The following is a 15,706-nucleotide window of genomic DNA, read 5'->3' as shown; positions in this document are numbered from 1 at the left end:
TTTTTTAGAGGAAATGGAGTCAGAATATGGGGATGTGCTCGACTTCACTGAGGTACGTTGGCTCAGCAGGGGAAATGTATTAAAGAGACTTTTTGAGTTGAGAGCAGAAGTGAAGCCTTCATGGAGAAGGATGGAGTTAGTGTTCCTGTGCTAACTGATCCCAAAATGGCTCATGGACTCAGCTTTTCTTGTTGATATGACACATGAGCTTAATGTACTGAACAAGACGTTACAAGGCCAGGGGCAACTTGTCAGTGCTGCCTATGACAACGTGAGAGCATTCTCCACAAAACTGGCGCTCTGGAAAGCTCAGCTCTCTCAGACAAACCTTTGCCATTTCCCAGCATGCAAGGCACTCGTGGATGCAGGCACACCATTCAGTGCTGACGAGTATGTTGATGTCATTTTGATGCTACAGGAGGAATTTGATCACAGATTTGCTGACTTCAAGACACACAGAGCCACCTTTCACATTTTTGCGGACCCCTTCTCCTTTGATGTGCAAGATGCCCCTTCTGTGCTTCAAATGGAGCTCATTGAGCTGCAGTGCAACTCTGAACTCAAAGCAAAGTTCAGGGAGGTGAGTGGAAAAGCAGACAAGCTTGGACAATTTTTGAGAGACTTGAGCCCTAGTTTCCCTCGGCTTTCCCGAATGTTCAAGTGGACCATGTGCCTTTTTGGTAGCACATACTTGTGCCAAAAGCTCTTCTCCACTTTGAACTTCAATAAGTCCAAGTACAGGTCCAGACTTACGGATGATCATCTTCAAGACATACTGAGGGCCGCAACTGCTTCCTCCCTCAGGCCAAATCTGGCTCGGCTATGCGAGAGGAAACGCTGCCAGGTCTCTAGCAGCAAGGAGTAGGCAAGAGAAGCCATGTTCAGAAGAACAGTTCATTTTCTACAGTGTTCCATTCATGTTCAGAAGAAGGTTATAGAACTGTTAATACAGACATTTCAATCTAAATACAGCAGATATAGAAGACTGAAAGAAAAACACACAAGTTCACTGACTAAAAATATCTTATTATTGTTTTATTTATGTATTACAGATTGATTTATTTTCTTATTAATTCTTAATTTGTTTATTTATTTTTAATATTTTGTGTTAAAAAATAAAAATAAAGAGATTTGAGAGGATTGGAATTTTTTTAACCATGCCTTTCCTGTAGAAAACCTAATGCGGCCCAGCCTCACCCAGACTCTGCCTGCAGCAGCCCCCAGCTAAATTGAGTTTGAGACCCCTGTCCTACACCATAAATCAGTAAGAGAGGGTACGACCTCTCTCATGGCCCCAAGTGGTGTGTGCATGCCAGAGCACTCTGGAAGGCACACAGAGTCTTTACAGACTACTAAGGATCAAACCTCTATCATCATGCAATCGATTATACAACTCTAAGCATATATGAGTAAATATTTCTAAGCATAAATGACAATCAACAATATAAACCTTACAGCTGGTTTTAATAACAGAATTTATTTGTTTCTCAAACGAGAAAGAGCTATCGAGAAACACTCCTAAATCTTTAGTTCTGAACTTTTCCAGTGGGCCAAGGTCAACATTATCTGCTAATGCTAAATAGGCTGCCGTTATTAACTAATGCTAATTTGATGTGAATTAGCATTATGCACTAATGCTAACACTTTTTAACAATGTGAGTAGCTAATGCTAACACTATTTCCCTTAACTTTATAACATTGTGAACGGCTAATGCTAACACTCTTTTCCCTAGCATTACAACATCTGAGCTGCTAATGCTAAGTAGGCCGCCATTAGCACCTACGTCTATCCATCCATCCATCCATTCGCTTCCGCTTATCCTTTTCAGGGTCGCGGGGGGCGCTGGAGCCTATCCCAGCTGTCATAGGGCGAAAGGCGGGGTACACCCTGGACAGGTCGCCAGTCTGTCGCAGGGCTAACACACAGGGACAGACAACCATTCACACTCACATTCACTCGCACATTCACACCTAGTGGCAATTTGGATTATCCAATTAACCTATCCCCACAAGCTGCATGTCTTTGGACGGTGGGAGGAAGCCGGAGTACCCGGAGGGAACCCACGCAAACACGGGGAGAACATGCAAACTCCACACAGAAAGACCCCGGCCTGATGGTGGAATTGAACTCAGGACCTTCTTGCTGTGCGGCAACAGTGCTAACCATCGTGCCACCGTGCTGCCCACCTACGTCTAATTTAAGGCAAATACGCATTAGAACCTAATGCTCATATCGTTTTCCTTTGCTTTATAGCAATGTGAGCAGCTACTGCTAAATAGCATTAGCTAATAACAGCAGTCTAATTTAATGCAAGTTAGCATCATTTGCATTATAACGATGTGAGGAGTTAATGCTAAGTATGCTGCCATTAGTGGCTAATTCTAATTAGGGGTGAATAATTATTACAAGCTAATGCTAATATCGTTTTCTCTTCCCTTTTAACAATGTGAGCAGCTAGTGCTAGGTAGGCTGAAGCTAGCAGCTAATGCTAAAGCTAAAGATAATTTGATGTGAATTAGCATTACATTAGTGAGGAGTTAATGCTAAGTAGACTGCCATTAGCAGGTAATGCTAATTTAAGGTTAATAGGAATTGGCATCTAATGCTAATACCATATTTTCTTGCTTTAACCCTTTAAAACTGGTCAGAGTGGGCACACTCCGTTTTGCGCAACTATTTTTAAATCCCGGTAGCACTGTAATCACGTGAGCTAGCGCAATAATTTTTTTTGCATATGAAACCTGAGGAGTTGTATTTACATCTTATGCCATCAGCTTGTCCTAGGTTACAGTTTCCTTCCACATATGCTTAGGACTCATATTGCTCTGCTGGAAATAGTTTATTTTGATGCATATGCTGTTATTTTGCAAATTTGCAGTATAATATTTATTTTCGTTTTTCCTGCAGTATATAAAAATTGGTGTATTTCAAAAATAAAACTATGAAGACACTCAAAATAAATTTCCTGAGGTGGGAAACTATTTTGTGCAACTTTTTTGTATTTACAGTTTTGAGGGATAAGCCTCTTAAATTTCTCTAACTAGAAATATATGTTAAAAAAACAAAAACGATTTTCAATTTTTTTGTAGTTTATTGCACTTTTTTGCAATTTATGTAATTACTATGCACTTAATACATACATATTATTAAAATTTAGGCTGTAATGGTTGTATTGATGTATAGCAACTTGAAATGCTCCCAAAAATGGCTCTACAGCATGTAAAAATATAATATAAGCTCTGGCGGACTTGGTTCTATGGTAGGTCTTAAAGGGTTAAATCAATATCAGTAGCTAATCCGATTGTTCAGTCTGACGTCAGGTGAAGTCATTTTTATGCATTTAAGAGCTGTGTTGAATTCAACATTACAAACTGAACATTAGAACTATCCTCTTCTCCAGGATTTTCCTGATTTAACATTTCAATATGACATTTCCAGCGCTTTGTTTTCTCTGCTCACAGACAAAACAGATACACGCATGTATATACAGCCCACGTCCAGCTCTGCATGCACTCCTGCTCCATTTCTATAGAGAATAAACAACGTAACACAATCATTCTCCATTGTTTTCAACTCAACCAGCTGCATTTAATGAAGGAGTTTGAATTTACTTTACAACAGCTGCTGTTGTTTCCTGTCTGCATTCATGTTCTTAACTGTACTCCACACATTCTGAACTGGTGTACCGTAATTGTCGGGCTATAAGCCGCTACTTTTTGCACAAGCTTTGAGCCCTGCGGCTTTTAGTCAGGTGCGGCTTTTCTATGGATTGTCCATGAGCGGATTTGTTTTGTTTGTTCCGCTGTTGTACGGCACTACGTTGCCTGGCGGAAGGATCGGGGTTCAAGAGTGGTATGTTGGTCACATGTCCATCCGTCAGGCAACGTAGTGCAGTACGAGGTAGCGCGAAAAACAAACTTCAAAGTAGCGCTACCCGTTCAGCTGGAGGCCTGGATGATGAGCGGCGATAAACTTGCAAAAAGCAAGTTATGCCCAACTCCACCATTGGATTCTGACAGCGTGGAAAAGTGTGAAAACATCCACGATCACCAACAGATTTCGAAGGGCTGAATGCTGCATGATGGAGAGGAGGACACCGCCACGGCCCTTCTGAGGGTGTTCGACTCTGACACTGACAACGAGGATTTCTTTGGTTTTGAAAGTGACAACGAAAGAAAGAAGCTGAGAGTGGATGACGAAGCCACCCTGAGCCTGTTTGTTTCCGACACTGGAGAAGAGGACTTTGGTGGTTTTAGTGCGCAGGAAGATGGTGGTGAATGACTGACTTTTCTTCTTGTTAAAGCCGTGTCACTGCACCTGAGCCTAAAAGGTAGTCCGAATCAATTGTTCTGGTGTGCTGTAGGTTATTGTTATGTACTACATTTGTTACTCATTTATGAAGCACAGTACATGTTTTGTACTTGTAATTACCGCTACTTGTACATATACCTAAAAAGTTATGCAAATATGTACCCATAACTTGTTTTTCAAAATATTAATAAAAGGGGTGTGTCTCCAAACAGCCATCTCTTTCCTGACAATTCGCTTTGTGCATATTCTCTTACATATGATAAGTCAACATTGAAACACCTGCGGCTTTTAGTCAGGTGCGGCTAATGTATGTACAAAACAGGATTTTCCCCTGATTTTAGCTTGTGCGGCTAATATTCAGGTGCGCTCTGTAGTCTGGGAAATACGGTAGTTCTTCCTAAAGTACTGCAGTATTCCTGCCAGTACATCCTTTTAGTTTTCCTAACTGTTTCCTCTGATGCTCGTTGCTATTCTTTCCTCAATGCAAATTCATGCTAAGCTCCTTCATATCCATCCCTGTTTCTAAACCTGTAATAATTGCTTTAATGTGTCTTTGGCCTAATTATGAGTCTGTCCATATGTTTGTAGTTCCCCACTTGCTTTGGTTTCTTAGCTCTGATTCTCTCAAATTTATCCTTGAAATCATTTACTGGCATCTCTCCCTCTCACTCCCACTATCCCCAGAACACCAGAGTATTCATCTCCTGGTTTATCCTATGGCCTCTTTGCATTTTCTCCAATCATCCCTGTTTCTAGAGTCTCACCCCATCTGCAGGCAGTCCAAGAGAAACTGCCTCTGCCATTTTCTTCTTCTTAATCTTTGATTTTTCTCTTCACTTTCTCCATTGGGTCTTCTTAGATGCACTTTCCAGAAAGCAGCAACATTTTTTGTGCCCCATTTTTCAAATTGTGCATCTTACTTCAGCTTAATGTGTTTCCTGTTTTGTTTTTACACAGGTCATGTAAAAGAAATCCTACCAGAGACTCGACAAAGCTGAACTGAAAGACAGCACAGGCAATAAATCAGAGCAGCACAGAACTTAAGCTCATGGTCCATAGAAGCTGGGCTCTACAGGTGTACCAGGACAAGCTTAGTGTAAGTCCCTCGAAAAAGTTTCACTTGTGCTGTTTCGGTGTAAATTACTGGTTTGTTTGAACAATTTCATCAGCTGAACCATAAATACTCCAAAACAATTTCTTTGTGACTCAGTGTGATTTTTCATTTTGTAATATTAGCATGTCAAACTCTACATTCTCTACACAGATGAGAAATGAAGTGTATTTAATAATAAAAGTTAGTGTCTCATTCAGGTCTGTATCTGAGTAGCCTCAGACACATGCAGTGCTCATATTTTCTGTTTTGTGTGTCACTCAGACCTCTTCCTGACAGCGGCAGCAATTTCATTTAAAGTCCCATTCACTGATACAGGCTGCTGGAGCTCCAACCAGGAGGGTACACACATGATCCAGGGAAAAAAATTATATATGGTCTCTTAGATAAATATTAAGAGGTCCTGTGTTTTACTAAAAAATCTAAGTAGTAAAACACAGGACCTTTGGGTTAGATATAAGGTGATTTGACAAATCATGTCTGTTGTAAATGAGTAAGCCATTTATCGACCTGACTCAGGTTTTAAATCATCATCAGAAAAGACTGAATCCTGACCTGAGAATTGTACACTTTGGACTCTCCACTGCAGAAAATAGAAGCTTCAGTCCTGAATCCTGCAGGTTGTTGTTACCCAGATCCAGCTCTGTCAGACGGGAGGACTGGGAGCTCAGGACTGAGGACAGAGCTTCACAGCTTCTGTCTGACAGGTTACAGCCACTCAGTCTGAAGAAAGGATGACAAGAAGACATGAAACACTTGTGTTAAAGTATATTCATGGTGCCATGAGGAGCTACTACATTTACAATATTTCAACACTGTTTCAGGACATGCTGGAATCCTTATTGCCTCATGTTACAAAAGACAAATGTGGCAGTTTAGTGTGATTTGGATGGATTCATTAAAAAAACAAAACATAAACACTGTTAATTTTTTCCAAATGAAATTGATTAAATGATGTTAATTGATGAAAAAAAAATCGATATTGCTTGATCTGACCTCAGCGTTTCCAGTTTGCAGTATTGACTCTTCATCCCAGCAGACAGAAGCTTCACTCCTGAATCCTGCAGGTTGTTGTTACCCAGGTCCAGCTCTGTCAGATGGGAGGACTGGGAGCTCAGGACTGAGGACAGAGCTTCACAGCTTCTGTCTGACAGGTTACAGCCACTCAGTCTGAAATCAAGGTGGAAGGGAGACAAGATCAACCAAACAAATCAGAGCTTTATTGCTTTTTTGTTTTTAAGCAGAAATCAGTGAGGTGCTGGTAGATTCTGTTCTTTTGGTTTATTACCCAACAACACACACATACACTAATATTTGTGACTTTTGTAATAGTAGCATTTACAATGCAAAGCAACAGCGATCACAGATTGAAGGGGCCTGAATAAAACTACAATGCAGTGATTTTTAAGATGACCCGTTCTTCCAATTTCCAACAACAGATTTCTCCAACCTTACAGTTAAAAATAATTCTTTATCTCATACTGAATCTTGGTGCACCTCCCCCAGTTTATTAAAATGGAGTGGTACTGAAGTTGCTGTAAGTGATGTGTGATGCCACTGATTTCCTTTCTGATCCAATACAAAGTAAAATTCAGGCTGGTATCTGCGATACTGATGAAAACTATTCCTTCAGAATCAATACAAGACATCATAAGAAAATATGATGTTTTGTATAACATAAAAAGCCTGAATTTTAAAATATTCAGTTAATAATCAAAAACAGATGTGACTGAAAATAATAAAACTGAGAAACATTTTATGGCCATTCGATCCTTTTACAACCATTGCAAGAGCTTGGTTGGCATAGCCGGCAATACGTTGGATAGTAATAAGTCCGGTGGGTGATGGGCTCCACCAGGGCTGCCCTTTGTCACCGATTCTGTTCATAAATTTTATGTTTAAAGGCTGTATCAAAAGTTCATTCAAGTTACAATATTGTGGTCAAAAGTTCTCCTTTTTTCTTTTATACTATACAACTACGCTGTCTCATGGTTTTAGGACATGGATCTGTCATGGAAGAAATCTATGACCACTTTTAATCAACATTTTAAAAATAAACATGATCACAGATTTACTCACAGAGCCTTGTTGGAGGCTTTGACCACTGGCAGCAGCCTCAGAAGAGCCTCCTCTGAAGCAGAGTATTTCTTCAGGTCAAACACATCCAGATCTTCTTCTGATGACAGTAAGATGAAGACCAGAGCTGACCACTGAGCAGGAGACAGTTTACCTGTGGAGAGACTTCCTGATCTCAGGGACTGTTGGATCTCCTCCACTAGAGAACGATCATCCAGTTCATTCAGACAGTGGATCAGATTGATGCTTTTCTCTGCAGACAGATTCTCACTGAGCTTCTCTTTGATGTACTGGACTGTTTCCTGATTGGTCTGTGAGCTACTTCCTGTCTGTGTCAGCAGACCTCGTAGGAGAGTCTGATTGGTCTGCAGTGAAAGACCCAGGAGGAAGCGGAGGAACAAGTCCAGGTGTCCATTTGGACTCTGTAAGGCCTTGTTCACAGCACTCTGGTGGAGAGATTGAAGTTTTAGTTTGTTAAATAGTTTAGACCATGTAGAGGTTGTTTGTTGTTGTTCCAGCAGATTGAGTCCAGAGTTGATGAAGGTCAGATGGACATGAAGAGCAGCCAGAAACTCCTGAACACTCAGATGGATGAAGCAGAACACCTTGTCCTGGTACAGTCCTCTCTCCTCTTTAAAGATCTGTGTGAACACTCCTGAGTACACTGAGGCTGCTCTGATATTGATGCCACACTCTGTCAGGTCTGATTCATAGAAGATCAGGTTTCCTTTGTGCAGCTGATCAAAAGCCAGTTTTCCCAGAGACTCCATCATCTTCCTGCTCTCTGGACTCCAGTGTGGATCTGTCTCAGCTCCTCCATCATACTTGACCTTCTTCACTTTGGCCTGAACCACCAGGAAGTGGATGTACATCTCAGTCAGGGTGTTGGGCAGCTGTCCTCCCTCTCTGGTTTCCAGCACATCCTCCAGAACTGTAGCAGTGATCCAGCAGAAGACTGGGATGTGGCACATGATGTGGAGGCTTCGTGATGTCTTGATGTGGGAGATGATCCTGCTGGCCTGCTCCTCATCTCTGAATCTCTTCCTGAAGTACTCCTCCTTCTGTGGGTCAGTGAACCCTCTGACCTCTGTCACCATGCCAACACAGTCAGGAGGGATCTGATTGGCTGCTGCAGGTCGTGTGGTTATCCAGAGGCGAGCAGAGGGAAGCAGTTTCCCCCTGATGAGGTTTATCAGCAGCACATCCACTGAGGTGGACTTTCTAGGGTCAGTTAGGATTGTAGTTTTGTGGAAGTCCAGAGGAAGTCGACACTCATCCAGACCATCAAAGATGAACACAACCTGGAAGTCTTCAAAGCTGCAGATTCCTGCTTCTTTGGTTTCAGTAAAGAAGTGATGAACAAGTCCCACCAAGCTGAACTTTTCCTCTTTCAGCACATTCAGCTCTCTGAAAGTGAATGGAAATATGAACTGGATGTCCTGGTTGGCTTTGTCTTCAGCCCAGTCCAGGCTGTATTTCTGTGTTAAGACTGTTTTCCCAATGCCAGCCACTCCCTTTGTCAGCACTGTTCTGATTGGTTCATCTCTTCCAGGTGAGGCTTTAAAGATGTCTTCTTGTCTGATGGTTGTTTCTGGTCTGTCTGGTTTCCTGGATGCTGTTTCAATCTGTCTGACCTCATGTTCATCATTGACCTCTGCAGTCCCTCCCTCTGTGATGTAGAGCTCTGTGTAGATCTGATTCAGGAGGGTTGGGTTTCCTGCTTTAGCGATGCCCTCAAACACACACTGGAACTTCTTCTTCAGGGTGGATTTAAGGTTACAATGACAAACTGCAGCTTGAAGTTCTGAATGAGAAGAAAAATAAACACTCAATTCCAAAAAGAACTAATCTTTAAAACATGTTGCTCCATCTTCCATCTCTGGAAAATGTCTCATTTATCCAGCAGCTTAAATCTTTAGATAAATCCTCTTACTGCTCTGCAGACGGTCAGCCAGCTCCTCCTGCTTCATTCTCCTCAGGAAGTCCACTGTGATCTTCACAAACGCCTCTCTGCTGCTGCTCCTCTGACTCTCTAAGCATTCTGGGTAACCTGGACTCAGAACCTTCTGGATCTTCTTCAGCTCGTTCTTCACAAAAGTGATGATGTTGTCCTCCAGCAGCTGGAACAGAATATTTATGAATGAGCCAATCAGACTGAAATCATGGAGCCAAACATCAGATCCATGTTGGACACACTGACGATCCACTGGTCTACAAAGAGCAGCATGGAGATGACTGTGAACAGAACAGATGTAACAGTAGTTGTTGTACATGTACAGACCATAAATATGGAGTCCAGCTGTGTTTGATGCTGCTGGGCAGACTGACCACTGGGAACCTCTGAGCTCTGCTGGTCCACTCTGTGGAGGAACCATGAAGGATTAGATCAACACAGGATAAAGATCCAGGAGTTTCTGCTCAAATAACTTCATCTGAATCAAGTCTGTCAAGTTTTAAACTCTCAGATTGTGAACATATCAGTAATTTTCAGTCTGTTTTCATGGACGTCCTTTCAGTGGTGATGTCAGGGATGATTTTGAAGAAGCTCATCAAACTGAACCATCAGCAGATCACTGCTCCAAAACCAGAACATGATCCGAGTCTCCCTCCACCACCAGAACACCAGCTTTACTAACGTGGTAGATCAGTGTAGTACAGATCAATAACTGATGAGTCATTTGATCAAAATCACTGAGTGCTTCACGTCTGACCCTCTGATGCTTCTGTAGACATTTTGCATATTTAATGAATGTCTGACAGTTTTACATTCATTCTATGAACACAGTGGAAATGTTGTGTTATAGTCTCCATGTTGTTTCCAGCATCATAAATTCTTAAGTTCAGAAAATTAGATTCTTTCTTCACAGCTGAAAAACAACAACATTTATTCTCTATTGAAATCTGCATCGTCCACTCCAAAGGTCACAATCTGACGGTAACATCTGGTTTTGTTCCCTGTGGTTAACTCTGAGCATCAGTATGGTGGGATTTATCCACTACATCCACACCACTGTGGTTCAGTGTTGTCCTGATGGAGTAACAGCAGCCAGTATGATCCAGGCTTTAGCTGCTGGGTCTCTGTGTGACCTCTCAGACTGTTTAACAGATCAGACACAAAGAGAATCAGAGCAGCTCTGTTCTTTAAAGACAAACATGAACCCACTCAGGTCACACTTTCCCCACAGATATGAGCATCACTGTCCTCAAACAGCAAATGACCAAGTCGAACATTTGGATCTTTTCTCTTTCATTGTTTTCTTTTTAATGAATCTTTGTAACAATCTGAGGATGTTTCAGGTCATATTTATCCAGGAAACACAAACATGTCAAGGAGTCATCACAGCTCTCTGACCTCGTTGCTCCAGGTTCACCACTGAAGACTGGAGGGAAAGCTTTGGACCGGTCACTCCTCACAGACGGACAGCTGGACCCTGCAGACTGTGACCTCTGACCTCTGCAGACACAAACATGATTGAAGCAGCTGTGATGACACAGACTGCAGATAATGCAGCTGTTTCCTGTCAGTAACATCCTCTTAGATTAGAGTTCAGCTTTTTACAGGAAAACTGGACAAAACTGATTTTTGTTACAAACTCATTTTCATTTCCTCTCAGCTCACAAACACAGTCAGACAATCAACCAGAGTCAACACTGATTATAATGTCAGTGCAGAATTATTTCTGTTACTCAGTGAGTTCAGCTCTCTGACCTCGTTGCTCCAGGTTCACCACTGAACTCTGGATTTTGACCTTTGGACCGGTCACTCCTCACAGACGGACAGCTGGACCCTGCAGACTGTGACCTCTGACCTCTGCAGACACAAACATGATTGAAGCAGCTGTGATCACACAGACTGCAGATAATGCAGCTGTTTCCTGTCAGTAACATCCTCTTAGATTAGAGTTCAGCTTTTTACAGGAAAACTGGACAAAACTGATTTTTGTTACAAACTCATTTTCATTTCCTCTCAGCTCACAAACACAGTCAGACAATCAACCAGAGTCAACACTGATTATAATGTCAGTGCAGAATTATTTCTGTAACTCAGTGAGTTCAGCTCTCTGACCTCGTTGCTCCAGGTTCACCACTGAAGTTTGGATTTTGATCTTTGGACCGGTCACTCCTCACAGACGGACAGCTGGACCCTGCAGACTCTGCTCTGTCCTCCTCTTCCTCCATCATCATCTTCAGTCAGTCTGAGAGGTAAACCACAAACACTCAGTGAGTTCACATTAACAGGAGGAACTGAGTTACAGTCGCTGACCTCTGACCCGTCATGTGACCATGAAACCAGGTCAATATGTCTGTAGGTTCAGTCATCCAGGTCATGTGATCTAAGGAGCTTGGAGAGAAAAGAGACGTCTTTAAGTTTCTGGAAGACGTTTCATCCGAGAAGCTTCTTCAGCTCTAAAACCAAACGGTGGAGAGTCCCAGATATTTAAACCTGAGAGGGAAAGAAAGCATGTCGCTGACCCACCACTGATGTTATTTCAAGGAGGAAACTGAGAGCCTTTGCACCAGGAGCACAAACATCAGCTCCAGCAATGATCCACTGATGTGTTTTTATTCCATGTATGAATGTTGTTATTGACAGAGATGACGTTTGTGTGTCAGTGATGCAGTGACTGTTGTTGTTACCTGTACAGGCTGGTTAGACTCTATGAAACAGATCATACAGATCTCTGCATGTTAGAAGAGACTATTAAAGGTCATGAATGAGACAAAGGCAGGGAGGCGTCCTTTACAGCTAAACAGCAGAGTGAGAGAACAGCCAGCACCTCTACATTTATCACATTATACAGCACATGTATGATACTGACAGGGATGAGAAGAATTTAGTGATTCTGATCCCATCATTGATATTACTTATTGATTCTCAGTAGCTCTGCTCTGACAGTCACCACCATCACTGAGCAGCATATCAAAGACATTTGTGCACATTAACTGCATGTTGTGGCTCAAATGTTTGTGCATGTTGGAGGCATTTCCTCTTTGTTGTGATCAGTGTTGGTCATTACTCAAAACAGTCATTATTACACATATTACACAGAACACTTTAATTAAAAGTAATGGAGTACGTTACTTCATTACTCCTCATAACATTACTTTGATGTTACTGTGTGAAATGAACAAATGAGCATGTAACAACATAAAGCTGAGGTACAGCCCCACACACCAACACAGATCCTGATGAGGTCACGTGATGTTTCTCTGAGTGTTTATGAACACAAATCAAAGATGAAACAGCACAAAGACACTTCAAAGTGATTCTACTGTAGAAACATGAACAGGTAGAAACCTGCAGCCTGACTGCTCATCACTTTGTTACCTGTTCAAGTTCAGCAGCAGCAGCTCACTTTATCACGGTGCTGGTCTGGGGTCAGTGTTTACTCAGCTTTAACCTCACTCTGGGTTCTTGGCTAGCCTAGCTTTAGCTTAGTGTTAGCATGCTGTGTGCTAGCTTAGCGTCAGAGCTCTGCAGGTGTCTCGTGTGTAAATATTAATCACAGTGACAGTAAAGGAGGTAAAGGGCTGTGACGTCATCACGTACGCTGCGTCCTCTGTGGGCTCTGAGTGAACTCAAAGTACAAACTACAAGTACACAAACACGAACGTAGCTCAGAGTGGCGGACACACTCGGCCTCGTTGGTCCAGCTGTGAGTCCGTTACCGTGAACTATGGAGCGGCAGATTTGTGCTGAACTAAGCTGCACACAGCTGATGTTAGCCAGGAAACATTACACACTGACTTTAATGGAGAGACCGGAAATACAAACACACACAGTTTGTTGTGTGAAGAAATCAAACACGAGCTGAACAAACAGTAAAGTTCCTAAAGACAAACTGTTAAAGGAGGAAACAAAGCAAACTTACAGTTTCTTCACACACCAACAACAAGCTCCACTCCACACCTGGACACTAAACACGGACACACAGGTGAGCTGCTTCCTGGAAGGAGGCGGGGCTCCACCTGAAACTCAGCACAGGTGGGAGGGGCTCAGCTCTGTGTGTGCTGATGTGTTAACTTTAAAAATATGCCGTCTGACTGCTCAGACTGAGTCAGAGTAAAGTTCACATGCTGACGTGTGGAGACATGAAACCTTGTTGTAGCTGCAGGTGTGAACACACTGATCCCAGATCAGCTCTGCTGTATTTGTAACATGAACATTTCTGCTGCAAAGCTTCAAATGTTCAGCATGTTTCTCTGTTTCCAGTCTATAGATCCAGTCACACTTTCTACCTTCACCTGTGCAGTAAAGACTGAGAGCAGAGCTGAAAGCAAGCGTCCAATCAGTGAGCAGCATCAACACCTGAGCTTCATTCAGACTCTGTTATTGAAGATGTTGTTGGTACAAAGTTCATCTGCTGCTCACATGAATCCATGAAAGATTTATTTCACTGAATGTTTCTTCAAAGCTCATTTCAACCTGTTGAAGTCATGAATGAAAGTGCAGACTGAGAGTGGATCACATGATGTTTGAGGTGTGTCATGTGACATGTTCAGTATTGTCACACATGTCTAGATTGTCCCTGATATCATAACTGCTCAAACACTGATGATTATATTTGAAGAATTATTCCTGATGGCAGCAAAGTTTGAATGGAGCTCTCTGTCTGTGCTGATTTGTCGCCCTCTGGAGGTCAAAGCACAAACTGCATGATGTCACTGTAACCACCACAGAGACAGGAAGTGTTTTTATGACTGAAACACTGAAATGATGCTAACGGCTGTCGTTAGGCTCACTGACAGCAGTGCTGATGTGTTCATGTCAAACACTGGCTCAGGTCAGACTCCTTCATCCTTCTCCAGCGTGAGGCCGCCCTCAGACCCACAGGAGCTCTGACCTTTGACCTCCTGACCCTAACCATTTTAGTCTTGTTGCATCTGCAAATCCATCCAAACTGTAGCCGAGCAAAAGAAGCTGGAAGTTGTTCTATGAATGATGTTGTTGAAGGAGCTTGGAAAGAAAAGCGTCTGGACTTCTTTAAGTTGCTTGAAGAGGGACATGGACGTCTTAACGCCCACTTACATCCTGGGACATTTGATCACAGGAAATCACATGATGGGGTGGGGCTAGATCTCACAATGGGTTCACCCAAAACCTTGGCTGATTGAGACCCACACCCGTTCTCACACCGTGGCTCGTGTGATTAGGTAGAGGATCAACAGGGGCTCCGTGTCCCTGAATTTAAACTGAATCTAAACACACCGTGCACAATGCCAAGTTAGATAAGGGTTAAAAGAACAAGATAAGAATAAATAAAAAGATAAAATAAGGATAAGAAATAACTTAAAAAAATAAAATAAAAAGATAAATAACTGCAAATAAGTACAAATAAGTAACTGAAGACACGTGTGGTCTGCAGATGTCGATGTACATGGATGTACATGGAGTTTAATGTGCAAAATGAACTTAGTGTGCAAAGTGACCTGATGTGCAAACTGCAGTTTGAGGTCGGTCAGCTGTTCAGGAGTCTGATAGCAGTGGGGAAGATGGAGTTGTTGAGTCTGGATGTTCTACATTTCACACTTCTGAACCTTCGTCTCGAGGGCAGAGGTGTGTCTCTCCTCTGGACTCTGTGATGGTAGCTGCTCTGCAGAGAGGGCAGCGGGGTCCTGATGATCTTCTCCACAGTTGTTATCACTCTCTGCAGGCGTTTGCGGTTTGCAGTAGTGCTGCCGTACCATGCAGTGATGCAGCTGTCAGGCTGCTCTCCACAGTGCAGCTGTAGAACCTGCTGAGGATCTTGGCCAACATACCAAATTTCCTCAGCCTCCTCAGGAAATACAGCAGCTGCTGAGCCTTCTTGACCAGCTGTGTGAGTTTGAGTCCCTCACTGACTCAAACTCCTTCAGTGACACTTGCAGCCTTGCAGATTAGTTTGCTGATCCTGATGCATCTCTGGAGCTGATGCTGTCCCCCAGCAGACAACAACAACATAGATGCTCTCACTAGTCCACTTTACCCTCTAATCACATCTCTGACATCTGCAGGTTGCTCCATAGAGACTCTTGTGCAATGCCAGGTGTTTGTGTTTGTCTGTAGGTACACATTAGATATGACCATAGACGCACACACACAAGTGAACACAGCAGCACAGATGGTTTCCACCTGCTTCCCTCTTTCTTCACACAACTGTGAGGATGATGAAGAGGTTTCAGGACGAGGTGGTCAGCAAGCACAGGATAAAGCAGGGCCATGAAAC

The 15,706-nt window shown here is 42.7% G+C and overlaps 1 protein-coding gene across 2 annotated transcripts in view; it reads right to left on the bottom strand.

Moving 5' to 3' along the window:
* The window catches only part of LOC308410897 (protein NLRC3-like), a 48,815-nt gene extending 37,918 nt beyond the window's left edge, over positions 1-10,897 (bottom strand). The window contains exons 1-6 of one of the 2 annotated variants that reach the window (XM_080904565.1): positions 10,852-10,897; positions 9,781-9,859; positions 9,433-9,619; positions 7,503-9,303; positions 6,420-6,593; positions 5,979-6,146 (exon numbers count right to left, since the gene is read on the bottom strand). In XM_080904565.1, coding sequence (XP_080760691.1) covers positions 5,979-6,146; positions 6,420-6,593; positions 7,503-9,303; positions 9,433-9,619; positions 9,781-9,783 — 2,333 coding nt within the window. In that variant the 5' untranslated portion in view covers positions 9,784-9,859; positions 10,852-10,897. Of the gene's footprint in view, positions 1-5,978; positions 6,147-6,419; positions 6,594-7,502; positions 9,304-9,432; positions 9,860-10,851 lie in introns of those variants that run through there. The other variant, XM_080904564.1, reaches the window with a different exon arrangement.
* Positions 10,898-15,706: the final 4,809 nt, after the last annotated feature.

This window comes from Rhamphochromis sp. 'chilingali', assembly GCF_963969265.1.
Source record: "Rhamphochromis sp. 'chilingali' genome assembly, chromosome: 15".
Classification (NCBI taxonomy): Eukaryota; Metazoa; Chordata; class Actinopteri; order Cichliformes; family Cichlidae; genus Rhamphochromis; species Rhamphochromis sp. 'chilingali'.
The sequence above is the reverse complement of the archived record's forward strand: the minus strand, read 5'-3'. Positions and strand labels throughout refer to the sequence as shown.